Source organism: Sceloporus occidentalis, unplaced genomic scaffold, assembly GCF_023333645.1.
Source record: "Sceloporus occidentalis isolate IW3139 unplaced genomic scaffold, rSceOcc1.0.p SCAF_55, whole genome shotgun sequence".
In the NCBI taxonomy this organism is placed as follows: domain Eukaryota; kingdom Metazoa; phylum Chordata; class Lepidosauria; order Squamata; family Phrynosomatidae; genus Sceloporus; species Sceloporus occidentalis.
Window position 1 is genome coordinate 3,868,578 of NW_028317035.1, and position 18,197 is coordinate 3,886,774.

At 41.3% G+C, this 18,197-nt stretch overlaps 1 protein-coding gene across 1 annotated transcript in view; it reads right to left on the reverse strand.

Annotated features, from left to right (window-relative positions):
• Positions 1-676: 676 nt before the first annotated feature.
• Positions 677-18,197, reverse strand: part of LOC149287942 (MAP kinase-activated protein kinase 2-like) — a 32,956-nt gene continuing 15,435 nt past the window's right edge. The window contains exons 2-10 of the mRNA XM_089492331.1: positions 9,939-10,078; positions 9,171-9,235; positions 7,227-7,306; positions 4,893-5,019; positions 4,583-4,658; positions 4,362-4,486; positions 3,139-3,224; positions 1,418-1,498; positions 677-811 (exon numbers count right to left, since the gene is read on the reverse strand). Coding sequence (XP_089348457.1) covers positions 677-811; positions 1,418-1,498; positions 3,139-3,224; positions 4,362-4,486; positions 4,583-4,658; positions 4,893-5,019; positions 7,227-7,306; positions 9,171-9,235; positions 9,939-10,078 — 915 coding nt within the window. The remainder of the gene's footprint in view (positions 812-1,417; positions 1,499-3,138; positions 3,225-4,361; positions 4,487-4,582; positions 4,659-4,892; positions 5,020-7,226; positions 7,307-9,170; positions 9,236-9,938; positions 10,079-18,197) is intronic.

Here is an 18,197-nt window from a genome sequence, read left to right on the forward strand (position 1 = left end):
AGGGCCAAAAAACTATTTCACAAGAAACTCTTTGGCTAGCCTTGCACAATGCATAGTGAACACAGGGAAACTACAGCTCTCCTGCATACTCCCTATTTAGTGAATAAACCCTTTTTCCTGACTAGAGGGTAGGCTGATAATACCCCCTTGAGTGCCACAGCCTTGGCCAAAAAGCTCAGGAACATAATATAAGCTATAAAACAAAAATTACAGCGCAAGGTCATATTTGGTAGTATTTTAAGGCAATTTTGATGAACGCAGGCACAGGGTAAATACACAATGTACAGCAGCCTTGAAATAGTGAGATTTGTAATCCAACATCTAAATGAAGTGAACCGACTGAAGGACTTAGAATCTGCTGTAACTAGGACATGCATATATCCTGCAGGTGTGTGTGACATTTAAAAATACTTTATATTATTTATATATAAAATATATTGTGAATATTCTCTAGAACTGGGAGGAAAAAAAAAAATCATAAAATTAAGAAAATAAAATACAAAAAATTAAAAACTACTAAAAATGGAGAGTATAAGCACAAAAAAAAAAATGTTCCATTATAGGTACCAATCAAATCTGTAACCCTGCCTTCTTATACTGTGACATTCATAAGCCACATTTACAGTTAACACTGAGTTGGCATGATTGGCACCAATGGCGACAATAAAGAGCATTCTCAGTGAGTGGCAACATTAGGGGTGATCTTCTTCCGCCTCTTCTGGAGGAGAGGGTTGGAGGAGTCTTCAATTTTCTTTATCTTGATCTGCTCATAGTCAACCCTCATTGTTGCGAGGGCACTGGTCATTTCTTCCTGCAAATTAACCAAAAGATGAAAAGGTTAAATAGGAAAGGTCATATATAAAAGAAATGAAAAATATGTTGCTAAACAAACAGTATCCACAAGGCTTCAATGAATAAGCCAGCTTAAGTAAAACATTTTTCTCTGCATCGCATATAAAAATATATATATATATATATAAATCTCTGGTATCAAAAAACAAAGACTATGGGGCTTATTACTTATTTAATTTATAAGACGCAGTTTTAACTCACTTTTTACTTCCGCATTGTGAGCGGCTTACTCCAGTGAGATTCTCCTACATAAAAGGCATGATTTGCCCTGTGCATGATTACACCTTACATTTTCAGAATATTACCTAACAATGTATTATGAAGGGTCAAGACTTACAAGTATCTCCTGCAAGAAACACAGCCCTCTGTGCATTAAACCAAAGTTAAGTTAAAGTTTAAACCGAAAGTCATATTCCATGCTTCACAGAATAAACCACTGTATAGAATTTCTCTACAGTAATGGAAAATGTACCAAAATCTCTTTAGTCTTCCTTTTCCATTAAAAAAACCCAATAGGATAAACTGTCCTTTAAAGGAGATGGAACAGAGTAAAATATCTGCTTACCTTTACATCTTCCCATAAATCCTTTTCTTCCTTCAAAACACGACTGGTGTGGAGAGGAGTAGGTGGTACCTGCATAGATTGCTAATTTGGGGGAGAGAAAACATCTCTGAAACTTTTCAAATGTCTAAACAGACAACATACATTGATAAACTACACATTCTAAACTTTATAATTAGCTGCATAGAACATAATTTGGGTTTATTCATGAAGGTTGCTAGGAGAGTTAGCAGAGGATTTTTTTCAGCTTCCTCACTGGCATACACTGTTCTGCCATACACTGGCAGAGATTGTGAAATGTTACCATTGAGTTTGAAAATATGACTGATCATACCAAAAAAAAATAAAAAAATCTTAAAGATAGTGATCATATGAAGCCATTTACCATCACATAACTGTTATCATTACAATTTAAAAAGGAGCCAAACATTTGATGATAAATGGCTTCATATGATGACTAGACTTAAATAAAAGACGTATTTTGCATGATCAGTCATATTTTAAAAATCAACATTTCACAATTTCCAGGGTATGCAAACATTTGATCAGGGCCATTTGGGTGGTATCTGTTATCATTAGGATTTAAAAAGGAGCCAAACAACTATCGCCCAAATGGCCCTGGTCAAAAGTTTACATACCCCTGAATGTTTGGCCTTGTTACAGACACACAAGGCGACACACAGGTTAAATCACCAAGCCACTCTGGGGAGATCTCAAATGCGTGGTTCATGCAAAACGACCAAAGACTTTGCATGACCTAGAGGTATTTTGCCATGACAAAAGGGCAGCTATAAGTGGGGCCTCAAACAATGATTACAAAAGACTGCAAGCTGTCATTAATGTTAAAGGGGGCAACACACATTATTTAGAACTAAGGGTATGCAGACTTCTGAACAGGGGTCATTTCATTTTTTTTCCTTTATTGACGTGTTTGGTTTTAGGATTGTGCCATTCTGTTATAACCTACAGTTTGTTTTGCCTGCTCACTCATGTTTTCTTAAAAAATGGTATATATATTACCAATTCTCCAAGGGTATGCAAACTTTTGATCACAGCATTGTGAAGGGCCAACAGTGGCAAGGGTCTTTTTCAAAGGCCAAAGGCCTGAGCAAAGAGTTGAAACCACAGTTCTCCTGTCAACTGTCCCTTAAGTGAATTAACACTTTTTGAGGTCTTATCACACATCCAGAAGTTCCCATCCAAAGAAAATGAGGTCTGAACCAGTTAATGGCTCAATCCCAGAAGCCGGAAAACTAAAGTTTTTAGAGAATTTTGAACTGTCCCAGATCGATCACTATTGTCTATTTAGCATGACCAAACCCCATTTTACCAGAGTTGGATGCCACCCAAAGGGACAACCATGCAAGGAACAAAATATCGTATTTACACACAAAGTTTATATGTATTTATTTCTGCAATATAAAACATCAATAAGCTAGACAAACTGATCTATTGGGCAGGTGTTTGAAAAACGTCAAACATGCGCTTACATTTGGCGGTTGGAGCATTTAACCAAGCGTAGAGCTTTAAAACTCGTCAGGATGGCTACTAAACCATAGAACATACACATTTATTTAGAATGCAAAAACACCAGACTGTCTTTGTTTGTTTTTTAAAGTGGATAAGATTCATATGTCTGACACATATCTATAGACTTAGATTTGTGGCAGCCTGAACATGCACAGCTTAGAACGGAATCAATGCTCAATGATTTGTTAACATACCATTATCCAAGGATGGTTCATAAATTCTGTGATGGTCATTCTCTGAGTTGGATCTGTCTTGAGGAGATTTCTGATCAGCTGTTTCACTGTGAAAGAATAATGATATGGTCAGTAGCGTACCTACCTTGCTCCCTTGCGACGCATGCCGCAACGGATGTCATGCTTTGGGATTTCTTGTCATATTCCGGTGCACAACACTGAAGCTGCGTCCACCACCTTCCATGCCCACCCACCGGAAGGACAGAGAATAAGAAGAGCCAAGAGGAAGAACGAAGAGGAGCAAAAGTGACAGAGGAAAGGTAGGAAGAAATTCAGAGAGGGAGAGTAAGTGAGTGAGTGAGAAAGCATTAGTAAGTGTGTGAGAGCGATGGGACTAACACTGTACTTGTTCAGTGGTGGGAGTTATGCTGTACTACCATCAGTGCCTGCCTCAGTATGTAGTGATGGGAGTTATGCTCCAAAGTAGATTATAACTCAAATCACTTTATACTGAACCAGGCATTACATTATATGAATGTATGAAGCGCGGTTACATTCAGTCAACAAAATTAAAAATGGCATAACAAACCAACAAAAAAGGGGAAGAGGGCCCTGCTCTTGCGAGCTTACAATCTAGTTGACGGTGGTACAGCATAACCATCACTATATACCGCCATCAGTGTCTCAGGGTGACCACATTAGCCATGTTTTCATATTGATGACAAGCACAGGTAAAGTGCTGCCCTGCAGTATGCGGGATGTATAGACTCATGGAAGGGAACCAATTAGTCAGTTATGCTGTACCTCCATCAATGTCTGCCTCAGTGTATAATGATAGCAGTTATGCAGTTTTAAAGTGGGGGTGGGGTGCCACAAACACAATCTAGGTATGCCCCTGGATATGGTACTGCATTCACATAAAAGGTTTGTTTATGTGTGTTAACAGCCCTATCGAAGAGAGAAAGTTAAAAATGCAGACCAAGATGTATATAGATTACACAGAGACCATCTATTTAGCAAGTGTTAACCTTTTCTATGCTCACACTGTTTACTGCTTCAGTGGGAACAGCTTTTAGAATCATTAGGTTCATTTATTGAAACTACCTATGTGTTTTATTTTTTGCAGAAATAGGTAGTTTAAATATATTTTTCTGGGAAAAAAAGGCACAGCCCTGAGGAGAACAGTTAGCATTATGCACGCTCAGCAAACACAAATCAGATGTTACTGGACTTCCTATGCCTACCTTCATCTGAAACCTCTGACCACTCTGGGTTTGGGAATTCATACTGTCCCATGCGAATACGCTTCTTCATTCCAGGGGAAATGGCAAGGCCATGATTAGAGTAAAAAGGAGGATAACCGCAGAGTCTATATAAAAATAAGACAACACAGTGAAAAAACGTATCAGTTCTCAATTTATTGTGATTTTATTACACAAAAAGCAAAAGTGTAATGGATACTTACAAAATATACATGATGACTCCAAGTGACCACATGTCACATGATTTGTCATATTTCTCTGGGCCCAGAACCTCGGGTGCTGCAAAAGGGTTACAAATACTTAAATAGAAGGTAGAGTTTACACCAGCAGACATGCCTGCACAAACATAGTACAAGTAGAAAACATTTTCATTAAACTGATCAAGTTTAATGAACTCAGGCAATGTACACAAAATAGTTTTTTATATAAGAAGAAAAAAAATTAAAATGTCTTGAGATTCTGTCCAGGTTAGGATTCTCACCCACCTCCCAAAAGTAAACACACAGCTCTTACCAACATAATAAGGCGTGTAACACGGCGTTGCCAACGAGTTGTGAGATGTAGTTTCCTTAGCAAATCCAAAGTCAGTGAGCTTTAGCACAGCATTTGGTCTTTTTGAGGTGTACAGAAGGTTTTCTGGCTGCATTGTGGAAAATACTATTAGACATGTTTTCATATTCAAAAGGGATACATCTTAAGAATGGACTGAAGGCAAAAATCAACGTAGGGATTAGAAAATAACTTCTATTGTCTGTTTGGGAACATGTTAATAAAGCGGTCTCCCTAATTTAATCAACCCACATTCACCTCGCTGCATAGTTGCAGCACGCCTCTGTAACTAGGTTTACGGACTTTCACATATACCAGCCAAGAGCATGTTAGTGGGCTTGTGAATTTTCACTAGAACAGGCACCATACTTTTACCAAAAAAACTCTGGTACAGACTGAGTGTAGTAGGGCTGAAACAACTAATCGATAATAAAAATCGTTGTCAACGATTTTCATAATCGATTAATCGAATCGATTTTTATCGATTATAAATATTATAATCCGACCTCAAACAGAGATCGGATTATAACACTAGAATCCAGATCCCCCGCAACGCTGCAGGGGACCTGGATTCCCCTCACTGTCGGCCGGTCTCTCACTTCCGTCTCTCTCCCCCCTCCCATACACCCCTCTGACTCCTCCCCCCCTCCCATACATCACTGTGCCTCTCTACCCGGCTCCATTACTGACTTCATAGAAGCCTCAGCGTAAGTGAAGGGCAGTAACGGAGGCTGTCTGTGCGCATCGTTTAGACCCCCACCGGCTGACAGAGGATCATCCTCTCTGTCAGCCGGTGGGGGTCTGCATCGCACAGACAGCCTCCGTTACTCGCCTTCACTTACGCTGAGGCTTCTACGAAGCTGCAGTGAAAGTGCCTGTCAGTAACGGAGCCGGGTAGAGAGGCAGATGGGTGTATGGGAGGGGGGAGGAGTCAGAGGGGTGTATGGGAGCCACCCTCCCATACAGTGGAGTATGGGAGGGGGGAGGAGGCAGTGATGTATGGGGGGAGGAGCCAAAGTGATGTATGGGGGGAGCCAGAGTGGTGTATGGGAGGGGGGAAGAGCCAGAGTGGTGTATGGGAGGGGGAGGAGCCAGAGTGGTGTATGGGTGAGTTATAGTGGTGTATGGGGGGGTATTATTTCAGGGCATATAGGGGGTCTAAGGCATATCGATATTAGGCATTTCAGGGGGGCATAAAACGTATCTGGGGGTAAAAGGTATATCAGGGGGCTCAGTTGCATATCACTGGCATATAAGAGGTATAAGGCATATATGGGGGCAGAGTGGCAAGCTGGGGGTCAGATGTGCATAACCGGGGGCAGTTTGGTAAATAAAAAAAATATAAACAAGGCTTTTTTCTCATAGTTTTTATTAAATATGAAAAATAGTTAACATATGAATTAATATTTACTAATAACTTTGTATTAAAACCTAGTTTGAGAAACACTGTTTGGGTTCTTGTAGCTTTTATTATTATGTCAGTAAAATAAGAAGGTGAATAGAGAGAGGCCATTGTGATAAAGAGATGAAAGTGTAAATTGTATGTTTATTACAAAAATTCATTTTTTATCCGATTAATCGAAAAAATAATCGGCCAACTAAATCGATTATTGAAATAATCGTTAGTTGCAGCCCTAGAGTGTAGTTTAATTACTACTATATATATTGACATATGAGCATACCTATGAAATCCTCTGGTTTTCACAAAGTCTCCAGGTGAAGCTCTGCTTCCCAGAGTCTTTTGCAACTTTCTCCAGGATGGGGACTGGTGTTTGGCCATTCCCACTTACCATTCTACTTTCTGTGCACTTGGAGGCTAGCCCTGCTCACACCATGAAGTCACTCACCAGAAGAGGGAGAGCTTGGGGCCACCTACCCTGGTGTGTATATGATAACTGTCCCTTCCTGCTTCTTTTAGTACACCTCCACCAATATACTATTTTGAAACACTGAAGAGATTCAATAGTGTTAAGGATGAAAAGTGCAACGTTTGAAAAGCGGTCTTCGCATGGCAGCCAATGATGTGTGTCTGTATATTAGAACATTTAATTGGCTACTATGATAAAACCACTTTAAAACTTTGCACTAGAGTCACCTTTAATACATATAGCCATAATAAGCAGCACATTTCAGCATTGCTCCCAAAAATAAAGAATGTATTTTTCAGGAAAAAAATTGCTTGTTTAATCATCAAACATCAAGTGTGTGTGTGTTATTAGGCATCTTAGTGTTGGGCTGAACAGTAAACAAAACGGTGTCCAATTTGTAAGCAGATTTTATGGGCAGAGTAGACTATACCTTCACATCTCTGTGGGCTATATTGATAGAGTGTAAATACTGGATAGCTTCTCCAATGCTTTTCATTATATCTGATGCCTCTGTTAGGGGGTTAAAAAAAAAACAAAAAAAAAAAACATTACTTAATAATACATAATAAATTATACCTCAATTCCTTTTTGATCAGTAAGGCATATACATAGCTTTTTTGTGTATGCATATATGTTATGCATTTCATATTTTGAATAGGGGCTGCAAGCCTCACATTTTTAGTTGAATCAAGACGAAAACTACGAATAGAATCTATCAAGCAAAAGATTCCCTTAAAATATTAGAAAAGAAAATAACATAAGGGTGTTTACATGTTTGTTTTTTTAATTAAAATCCATTATTATTATTAGCTTGTATTTATATAGCGCCAACAATTTACGCAGGGGAGGGGATGCACTAACAGCTTCCACTCTTTTCCGGGAAGGCTTTCCACAAGATTTTGGAAGGAGTGTGTCTGTGGGGATTTTTGCCCATTCAGCCAAAACAAGCATTTTTGAGGTTAGGCACTAATGTTGGACAAGAAGGCCTGGCAATTTTCATTTCAATTCTTCCCAAAGGTGTTCAGTGGGTCAGGTATGTGCAGGCCACTTGAGTTCCTCCACAACAAACTCAGACCTGTATCTATCCTCCATCAAACTTTACAGTAGGCACAATGCATTCCTGCAAAGTGGATGTGAAAAAAAGTTTTATTGTTTTGTTAGACTAACTTTGGAAGGCGCCGGTGTGGAATCAGCTGCATGGGGCAGGCCAATATGCCCCTAATTAGATTCCCTGAGCTTGGAAATCTATAGTTTTAGGGGGTTAAAAGGCATTTCTGGAGGCAGAGTGGCATATAGGGGGTTAAAAGGCATTTCAGGGAGGCACAGTGGCATATAGGAGGATATAAGGCATATCAGGGAGGCTGAGTGGCAGGTGGGCAAATAAAAGGAAATAAAACCAAAATATTTTTCTCAATCATAGCTTTTATTAAGTATGAAAAAAAGTTTACATGAATTCTAGTAAACTAGTAAAACTTTTTTCCTATAGGGTCGTCTTATATTCAGGCCTTTTCTTTTTCAGATTTTCAGATTTTGGGGGGTCGTCTTATAATATATAAATACGGTATTATTTCAAAAGAAATCCCTACCCTGTGCTGAAAAAAAACAATATATGATTTGTGTGGGTGCACTTATTGAGAGAAATTACAGTTGAAGAAAGACATAGCAAAAACACAAAAACGGCTCTGGTCTTTTAGCGCAAACATGGTAAAAAAAAAAAAACCCTGGTCCTGAAGGGGTTAAACGATTAACAGTAGTAATAGTAATACATCATAAAAGACACTTTGCGCCTGCTCTGTGACCGATTCGCACAGAGGCAACACATGGGACAGTAATGCTCCAGCTCGGGCTGCAATACAGGCCAGCAATTTGTTGAATCCTTTTAGCATAACAAATATACAGAATTACGTTTTGATTGAGGCGTCAGTGCTATAGCTGGGATATCCAAAAATTATGACTCATTTGTGGTCCTTGAGGGCTATAGTTGAGCACCCTTAGCATAAAAGGCAATTAGTGTGAAAACTTCAAGCAATGGTGTTATCACCATAGCATCAAACAATACAGTCAGCAGGAGCCTTACTTTTTAGTGGAAAGACCAATGGTTTTAACTCCAGGGTTATGGGTAAGAAGTGAGTTTTGTTTTTGTTTCTTAAATAACTGAAGTCAGAAATCTCACATTTTTACCACAATTTCAAATCCCCAATTAAAGTAACTTATTGCAAGGAAAGGATACTACAATATAAATATGTAGGAGACAGATTGTTTTTTGATTAAAAGTAATAAATACATCAAGCTCAACACAGTATAAGTGAAAACACAAATCTATAAGTTACAGCTACCTGCCTCTAGCAGATGTCTAGCCCCACTAAACACCTACCTCTCTCTGTGAAGGCTTGGTCTCCTCGGTCCTGGATGCGACTGAAGAGCTCACCACCATCCAGACTGAAACACAGCAACACATTTATTATTGAGTGGGAAATGGGAAGTGGAGACAAAATTATTTTTTGACTAAAAGAATACCCAGCAGACTATCACAGCTGGTCCTGGATAGAGTATAACGATATCAACAAGATTTCTACGAAGTCTCCTTACAAATCCAATTCTAAATTATGCATGGCCAGAATAACCCTTCATGCTAAAAAAAAACTGCCATTGTTTGCCCTTTATCATAAACAATTAAGTCAGGGTGTTAAAATCAGAGGCACGGCCCAACAACGTCAGTGACACTTCCTGCTGGCAACCCGCAAGGGCTTAAGTAAAAAAAAAAATAAGAGTAAACCTATGTTCAGTGAATAAACATGGATGCAGCGGGCCAGAGAGCCGACCATTTCTTAAAACGCCCTTGGTGTGGTCTTTCACCAGCTGTTATTGTACTTTGTTCTGGAAAAAAGTTAGATTTTTAAATATTGTAAATTGTAAAGTGAGCCACGTTCTGTCACTACTTAAAAGGAATATTCATCCACTTATAACTTGGTATTATGTCATTTAGACTAGATAACACTGTGGAAGGTGCCCCACGGTTTTGCAGGCATTTGTGTCACAGATGGGGCATCATTGAGGACTGGCGTTTTGTACCCTACAATACTAAATTTACTTAACTTTCCCCAACAATGTCTCCTCCTAAACCCAAAACAACAATACTCACCATTCCATGATAATGAGAAGGCACTTCCGGGACTGGTAAAGATTCTCATAGACATCAATAATCTTAACAATATGCGGGCACTGAGAAGCCCTCCAATGCAACTCTACTTCTCTGCGGGCCTTCGGACAGTCTTGCAACATCTAAGAAAGAAAGAAAGAAAGAAAGAAAAAAAAAGCCTATTAATAGGCACTGAACGGGAACAAACTTGAAATCTGTTGCATGCAAAAAAAAAAAAAAAAATAATAAAAAAAAAATAAGGCACCAGCTTTGTTAGCCAATATGGTTGATCGGGTATGTGTGGGCTCAAAAACCTTTGTTATAGGGAAGGAACTTTAACTAGAGCCAGACAATCTTTTGCTGAAGAAAAGAAAACGTTCCTGCTCACTGCCTTCTTCATGGCCCTATTTTTTTTTATATATATATATATATATATATATATATATATATATATATATATATATATATATATATATATATATAAATAAAACTTGCATATATTGTATGCATAAAACAGCCAAGATCTCGTTTAACCTTTTTTCTGCTGTGAAGACGTTATTAGGTGCTATACCAGTATATTGTCCTATAAAGAGGATAGCCATGCCTATCCAATGTTAAATTTCCTCTCACTGTATTAACCGCTACCACTTCTGCACCACCTTGCGCCTCTTGCCTTCTAGATTTAGAATATGTCCTGACATTTTCCCATTCTCTTAAATAGACGCTCTTGTCAAACCAATTTATGTATTTACTGGTTTCTAATGGCATTGCTCTTCCCTCCACCAGGTTATCCATATTAAGATCCTTCCTTTACCCTGCAAACCATTTTGGATAAACAAAAACACAAACAAAACACATGCAAACTTGAAGCGCAAACAATCCCATTAAAGTCCCCTATTGCATCATTACTCCGAGCAGCTGACCTACAAATTGATGTTACATGGTGCCCTACCAGATCTTGAATCACATAACATCATTCATTTTAAATGGGTCAACATATTCCCCACTGTCCTAGGCATCTGATGAGCACTTGGATTGTAATACTATTTTGCAATGATCTCATGGATATATGACTGCTGGGATCCCAATATAAGTGAATAAACAAATTTCAAGCTAGGCCACAAGGATTTGGTCTCTAGTCTTGCCCACTGCAACATGGTGGTGTTGACACAACAGTGTATCGCCCAACATTAAAGTGCCAAAACTTGACCTTGAATATAAGACGAGGGGTAAAAAAACCCTTGTCTTATAATCGAGTAAACACGGTAATTTGTGAGGGCTCATGAATGGTAAAATGTTCAGTAGCGGGACCCGGAGCTTTGTGGGAGTTATAGGCCTATTTCCCTTCTCAATGTGGATCTGAAGCTGTTCTCCAAGGTTCTCGCTATGCGTCTTGGGCGCTTCCTCCCTGGTTTGATACATCCTGACCAGTCGGGGTTTGTGCCTGGCAGGGAGTGTAGGGACGGGACCTTGCGGGCGGTGAACTTGATCAACTTGATTAAGCGGTCGGACACCAAGGCTATTTTATTATCTACGGATGCCGAGAAGGCCTTCGATCGGCTTGATTGGACTTTTATGCTTGAGGTGTTGGGGGCGGTGGGCCTTGGCCCGCATATGCTGGGCTGGGTTTCCGCGCTGTATACTTGCCCGTCGGCTAGGCTGCGTATTAATGGGGCCCTCTCGGACCAGTTCCCTATATCTAATGGCACTAGGCAGGGCTGCCCGTTGTCCCCTATGCTCTTTGTCCTCTCTCTGGAGCCTCTTTTGGAGGCTGTTCGAGTTAATCCGGACGTTACCGCTGTGGTGGGTGGGGGCGTGCATCATAAGGTGGTGGCTTTTGCGGATGATATGTTGTTCACCCTTGTGAACCCGCGTGTGTCCTTACCTGTGCTGATGGATGAGTTCAAGAAGTACGGCTGTCTTTCTAATTTGAAAATTAACTTGTCCAAATCTGAAATTTTGAATATCTCCCTTCCTGCGACTGAAGTGGAGGCGTTGGCTTCCTCCTTCCCTTTTCGGTGGTGTGTGGGTAAATTGCGGCACTTAGGGGTCTGGTTAGCGGATGATGTCTCCCTCTTATATAAATTTAACTTTCCCCCTCTGCTTGATGCGATCCGGAAGGATCTTCGGTCTTGGGGTTCTCTGTTTGTTTCCTGGGTGGGTAGGGTGAACGCTCTTAAAATGAACATCCTCCCCAGGGTGCTGTATTTGCTCCAAGCCTTACCGATTGCTTTGCCGCGTGCTTTCTTTTCCTCCTTGCGGGCGATGTTCCTCTCCTTTCTCTGGGCGGGGCGGGCTCCGAGGTTGGCTCTGGCCTTGTTGCAGAAGCCTAAGGCCGCGGGAGGTCTGGGCCTTCCCTGTGTTCGCAATTATTACTTTGCTTGCCATCTGTTGCGTTCCCTGGAGTGGACCTACCGCCCTGCCCATAAGTTGTGGGTGGCTCTGGAGGCCGACGCTGCTTCAGTGCCGATACAGGTGCTTTTGTGGCTTGAGCCGTCTGTGGCTAGGAGGCAGACGGGGGGTCACCCCTTCCTTTTGGCTACTCTGGCGGTTCTCCATTCTGTTTCCCGTAAATCCCGGTTACTTACCTATCCGTCGCCACAGACGCCGTTGCACTATAATCCTGATTTTCCCCCGGGTGTGTTGGGAGGCTCGTTTCTGGTATCGGCTCCGGGCGCTGCGCCGACATTGGGGTCCTATATGGAAGGGACGCGACTCCGTTCCCTGTCTGCCATTGTTGGGGGCGCTGCCCCGACTGCGCTGCAGACTCTGCAATATTTGCAACTCAGGGCTTATGTTATGTCTATCCCTCAGAAACCCAACCTTATTAGGGACCCCACGCCTTTTGAATCACTGCACTTGAGGGATGCTCTTCCTCCTCATGGGATCTCCCTACTTTATCGGCTACTCTTGAGCGTGGGGGATGGGGATTTGCCGGCCTATGTGGGGAAATGGGAATCGGATCTCGAGGTGTCCCTCTCAGCGGCGCAGTGGGGGAAGATTTTCTCCTTAACGCATGGTTGCTCCCTTAGTACCAGGTCTCAGGAGCTCTCCTATAAGTTACTTACGCGCTGGTACCGTACGCCCTCTCGCCTGCATAGCATGTTCCCTGACCACTCGGAGTTGTGCTGGAGGTGTGGCTTGTCAGTGGGGTCGATCCTTCATATCTGGTGGGAGTGCCCCCTTATTGTTCCTTTCTGGAAAGCTATCGAGGATGTCCTCCCGCGTTTCACTGACTCTCCGCCCCCTTTTCATCCTGCCAGTTACTTGCTCCATCATACCACCACGCCTGTTACGGTGTATAAGAAGTCCGTGCTCCGACACTTGCTAGACGAGGCTAAAGCCTTGATTCCCTTACATTGGGCTTCTGTCACCCCACCCTCGTTTAGGGAATGGATTCTACGGGTGGAAAGGGTGCGCGCTTTGGAGGAGCTGGTGGCCCGTTCTGATAGACAGGGTGAGCGCCACGGACGGACCTGGTTCTACTGGTCCCAGTTCTTTCTGGACCCCTCCACCCAACTTCTGCTGCCGTAATTGGGCTGGGGTCCTGGGATTCCTTTGTTGGGGTCTCTGTTTTCTGTCATGTTTCTACTGCTTGGGATATGTCACTGTGTTTAGCCCTGCTGCGTCAGGGTGTAGTGCTGTGCTCCTGCGGTCATGCGCTGTCCATATTTGATTTTGATTTTGTTTTTGTCTTCCTTCCCTTCCCCATTCTGTTTTTGTTTCCCCTTCTCACTTTGTGTATAACATGTTTTAAAACCCAATAAACTTTTGATTTACAAAAAAAAAAAAAAAAAAAATGTTCAGTAGATAGGCTATGTCTAGCAGGCCCCTTTCTTATCTTGTCCTGGTTAATCTCGGCATACTCACTAAAGAATTTACACAGAAGAAATAGGTTAAATATGGTCATGCTGGTCTCCTTAAACATTCTTGAAAACCACAAGCTGATAAGGTTTTACAGCATGGCATTACATACAAGATATTAATTTGCATAAAATGATTTGATATCCCAGAACATTCCATAGCCACTGTCAGGACTCGGGTGATCAGGTCGGGTAGGAGCCCATGCGCAGGGGATACTTGGGGTTCAGTATGTAACCCACGGTGCATGATTATGCAAACAAAGACACCACAAGCAGAAATCCAGGTAATGCAGTGTATTTTATGTATATAACAGGACCAGCAAATAAGGGTAATACAGTCAAAGCAAGAAACCGGACGTATGGCAAAATAAATACCGGTAATAAGTCTTTTGACAGGGAGCCTGCTTGGAAGGGCACGGAAAGGCACACAGCCCACTTGGAAGGACACAATAGCAGGGAGTCCACGTGGAAGGACAATAGCAGGGAGTCCACGTGATCAGGACACAAAGCAGGGAATCCACGTGATCAGGACACAAAGCAGGGAACCAGGAACAGTACAGGTGCAGAGCCACAGCAGGAAGGTCCATAGCCTTCAATACAAAGGCCCTGACTGAAGGGCAGGGCAGGTTCATAAAGGCAGGGTACTCCAGGTAACAAGACCCAGCTGGATGTAGACTAGGGCTCAACCCAGGTAACAAGGCACACCTGAGTTCCGAGTGCTCCAGAGGGCGGAGGGTGGCCACTAGTGGTCGCAGATGTAAACGCCACAGGTATAAAAAAGCCATGGTTCAGGCAGTGAAAAATTGGTTCCTGACAGCCACCTTGTGGTTGCAATGCACTGAATAGTTTCAAGTTATACATTCACTACCATGCCATAATGAGATATACCGTATTTGCTTGAATATAAGACAAGGTTTTTTCAGAGCAAATGCTCTGAAATAGAGGTCTGACTATAAGACTAAGAACCAAATCCCCCGCAGGAGGGAACCTGGATCCTCCTCTCTGACAGTGAACGTCTGCGCAACATGTGCAGACAATCTCCGATGCTGCCGGCACTTCTGACGAGGCCCCTATGACGGAGCGCCAGCGAGACATGACCTGCCGGAGCTGCACCATAGAAGCCCTGGCGGAAGTACTGGCAGCAGCAGTGGAGGTTTCCTTGCAGCACTGCAGGGGACCTGGATCCTCCTCTCTGGCAGCCAGTGTACGTCTGTGCGATGTGCGCACACAAACTCCGCTGCTACCCAACAATTCTGCCAGGAACCACCGGCTGCCCCCCACTAGACACCAGGGAGTCTAGAGCACGTGGAAAGTCTAGGGATGCAGGGGCAGAGTAGCAAGCAATGGGGCAGATGTGCATAACTGGGGGGGGGGGGCGCGGCAGGTTAGCAAATAAAAAGGAAATAAAAACAAGAAATGCATTTTTCTCAATCATAGTTTTAATTAATATAGTTACATAGTTATATAGGCTAAAAAAAAAAAAGACACGCGTCCATCAAGTTCAGCCTTTCCTATATCTGTTAATTTGTTGCTGTTGATCCAAAAGAAGGCAAAAAAACCCAATATGAATAAATTGTTTACATGTGAATTAATATTTACTAGTATTTTTTTTCTATAGGGTAGTCATTTTTTTCTAAATATTCAAATTTGGGGGGGTCTTATAATCGCGCAAAAGCAGTATGTATGTAAAGCACAAGGTATTTTTTTTTATTTAGATTACAGTGAATATCATGCAGCCTTGCCTACCATCCCAATCTTGGATTCATGCCTGATGAGCACACACCAGCACTCAAAATAGATTGGAATGGATCATTAATAACAGAAATTTAGCCTGCCCGTGGTCTCATCAACACATGGGTTGGTCTGTACAAACAAGGAGTCCTGCCAGTGTCCAAAAAATAAATAAATAAAAACTCAGCTGCTTGCATATCTTTGAAGGGTATGAGTTCATGTGGAAGGAATGCGGCATCTCACTGCCTCACTGCTGATGTAATCGTGCAGGGTTAGGGGGCAGGACAAAGTCTGTTTGAGTAAAGGTGAAGTGACCTGTTAAACCTCTTAGGGAAAGGGTAGGTGTACAGTTTTAAATCTTTGAAAAATGAATCTGCACATTCTCCAGATTCCAAAAAACGCCAGCCCATCAAAACAACCTCTGAAATAGGGAAGTTCCCGGGATCACTTAAGTTTATTTGTTTTAAACAGTTTAACACCCCCTTCTTTAATTCTGTTTTATTTCCCAGAACACCCAGAAGTCCCAGACAAAAAAAACTGAAATGCGCATGTACCTTTCTTTTCTCAGAAATGTATACATTTCAGCTCAGACTTTAACAAGCATTATCATATAATAATAACAAAGAGAGCTTAGCAATGAAATGTTGAATCCTTCTACAAAACCACTGAGTGAACTCAACACCAACTTTTAAGGGAGCTACTATGAATGATCTTAATTAAGGTACCACATTTATCCAGCGGACAGAACAATTTTACTGTTCAGCCATCCAAAGCGGCACCAAAGCGGTAATGCCAATGCTACTTTCTTTGCCTGTGAGAGACTGTTGACAAAATAAAGACTTTTTGAGGGTGCTCATAGAAAGCAGAGTTTGCACATCATTCCCTTAGTTCTTAGAACAGGGCCAAAGTAGACTAAGCTGTGCAGTACTATGAACATGTTTGCCAAAAAAACAACCTCATATCTCCAGGACCTAAATAGGCCTTTTCAAATTTATTGTTGAACATACCCTAAAGCACTCGAGATAACATTCTTGCTAATCAAACTTATTTTCTTTTGAGGTTTTAAATTGTGTAGGTTTTCAGTGTTAACTTGTTGACCCATGTAATTGCATATAAGAAGATATTGCAGAGGCCAAAAGTTTTAACTTTTTTGGAATCTAGTTAATAAACAAATTCTCAAGATTTTTTTTTATTTCAATAATATAACCTTTGATTATAAAAACATTAAGTAGTGGAAAACTAAAAAAAAACAAAAAAAACAACAACTTTGTGAGCGACACATGGAAAGGGGACAGGTAATAATGCAGGATAGGAGGAAGTATGTAGTCATGAAGCAGTACACAGAATCCAAAAGACAGTAAAGGGACAGATAGTGAAAATGTACAAAGCTTTTAGATATAGGGGTGATTAGAATCATAGCATGACAAAGGAACCAGATAAAAACCGTTGCTCAATGGAGGCAACGAAGAATAGCTTAGAAGCCAGAATTTCAAGTATTGCATTGGAACAGATTCAGAGCCAAAAATAAGTCAGGCGCTTGTTACATCATTATCCTGAATAGTGTACAGAGCTAAATCACTGCAGTGTTTAATGTCCACAAATACCGATTTTTAGCAGTAGGAGATGAGGTATAGACACTCATCCAGTCTAGGTCCTCTCATGGTCAGCAGCAATAAACAAAAAAATCTGGCAAGGTTAAAGATGACGGAGCAATACAGTGTCCTTTGGCTATATTTAGATTACTGTAGCCAATGAAAATTCAAGCACGATCAGATATGGAACATTCCGGAACAGCAGCCCCAAGTACAGCTCTCTACTGGAAGTTGATCCATTACGTTTCAGAAGAGGAACAGTCCCCACTAAATATGTATTGTTTAAACACACTATTCAAACCTTACATTTTTTTCATATCGCGGTTCTCCACTATATAATAGGGAGAACAATCGAAGAGCTTTAAAAACAAACAGGCAATGCAATAAAACACCAAAAAAGACGAGCAGGGTCCTAGGTTGTTTAGCTAATTCATACTTACCGGTATTGGACCTACCATAAACGTAACTGTGTATGATAGCTGAAAATGAAAAATTTTAAATTGCTAACACGCATGTAAGCGTAAAAGAAAAAATAAATACATGGGCAAGCATTTAACAAATCACCAAATGATCAGCAAAGCCGAGCTGCCACCAAAACAACCCTGTAGGGTGATGTCCCGGAATTCAGACCCAAAGTTGCACAGCACGAGGGAGAGCTACTACAGCAGTCAAAATGGGTTACAATTGGTCTATTGAGCTTACGTACAACACAGTGATGAACCCCTGATCAAAGAAAAAATAATTTATATTAGAATGTGTGAAAAATATATATATTTCCCATTTAAATATCACCAGCTCCGAGAATTTAGAAGCAAGATGCGGATGTGTTAAGCGCAATATCAGAAGAAAACCAATAATAAATTAATTACTTATTAACACAGTGCTTTTTCTCCCTAATGGCATTTAAAGAACTTTACACCTTAAAGCTCTGGCTAGATGTAGACCTTTTAATTGCACTCCTCCTCGACAGTTTCCTCTTTTTAGGGGATCCCACTGGAACCACTGATCAAAATTGGCCAGCTGCCTTTGGTATATTTAACCCAGTGGGACTTTCCTACCACAGCCAGTTCAGCTCA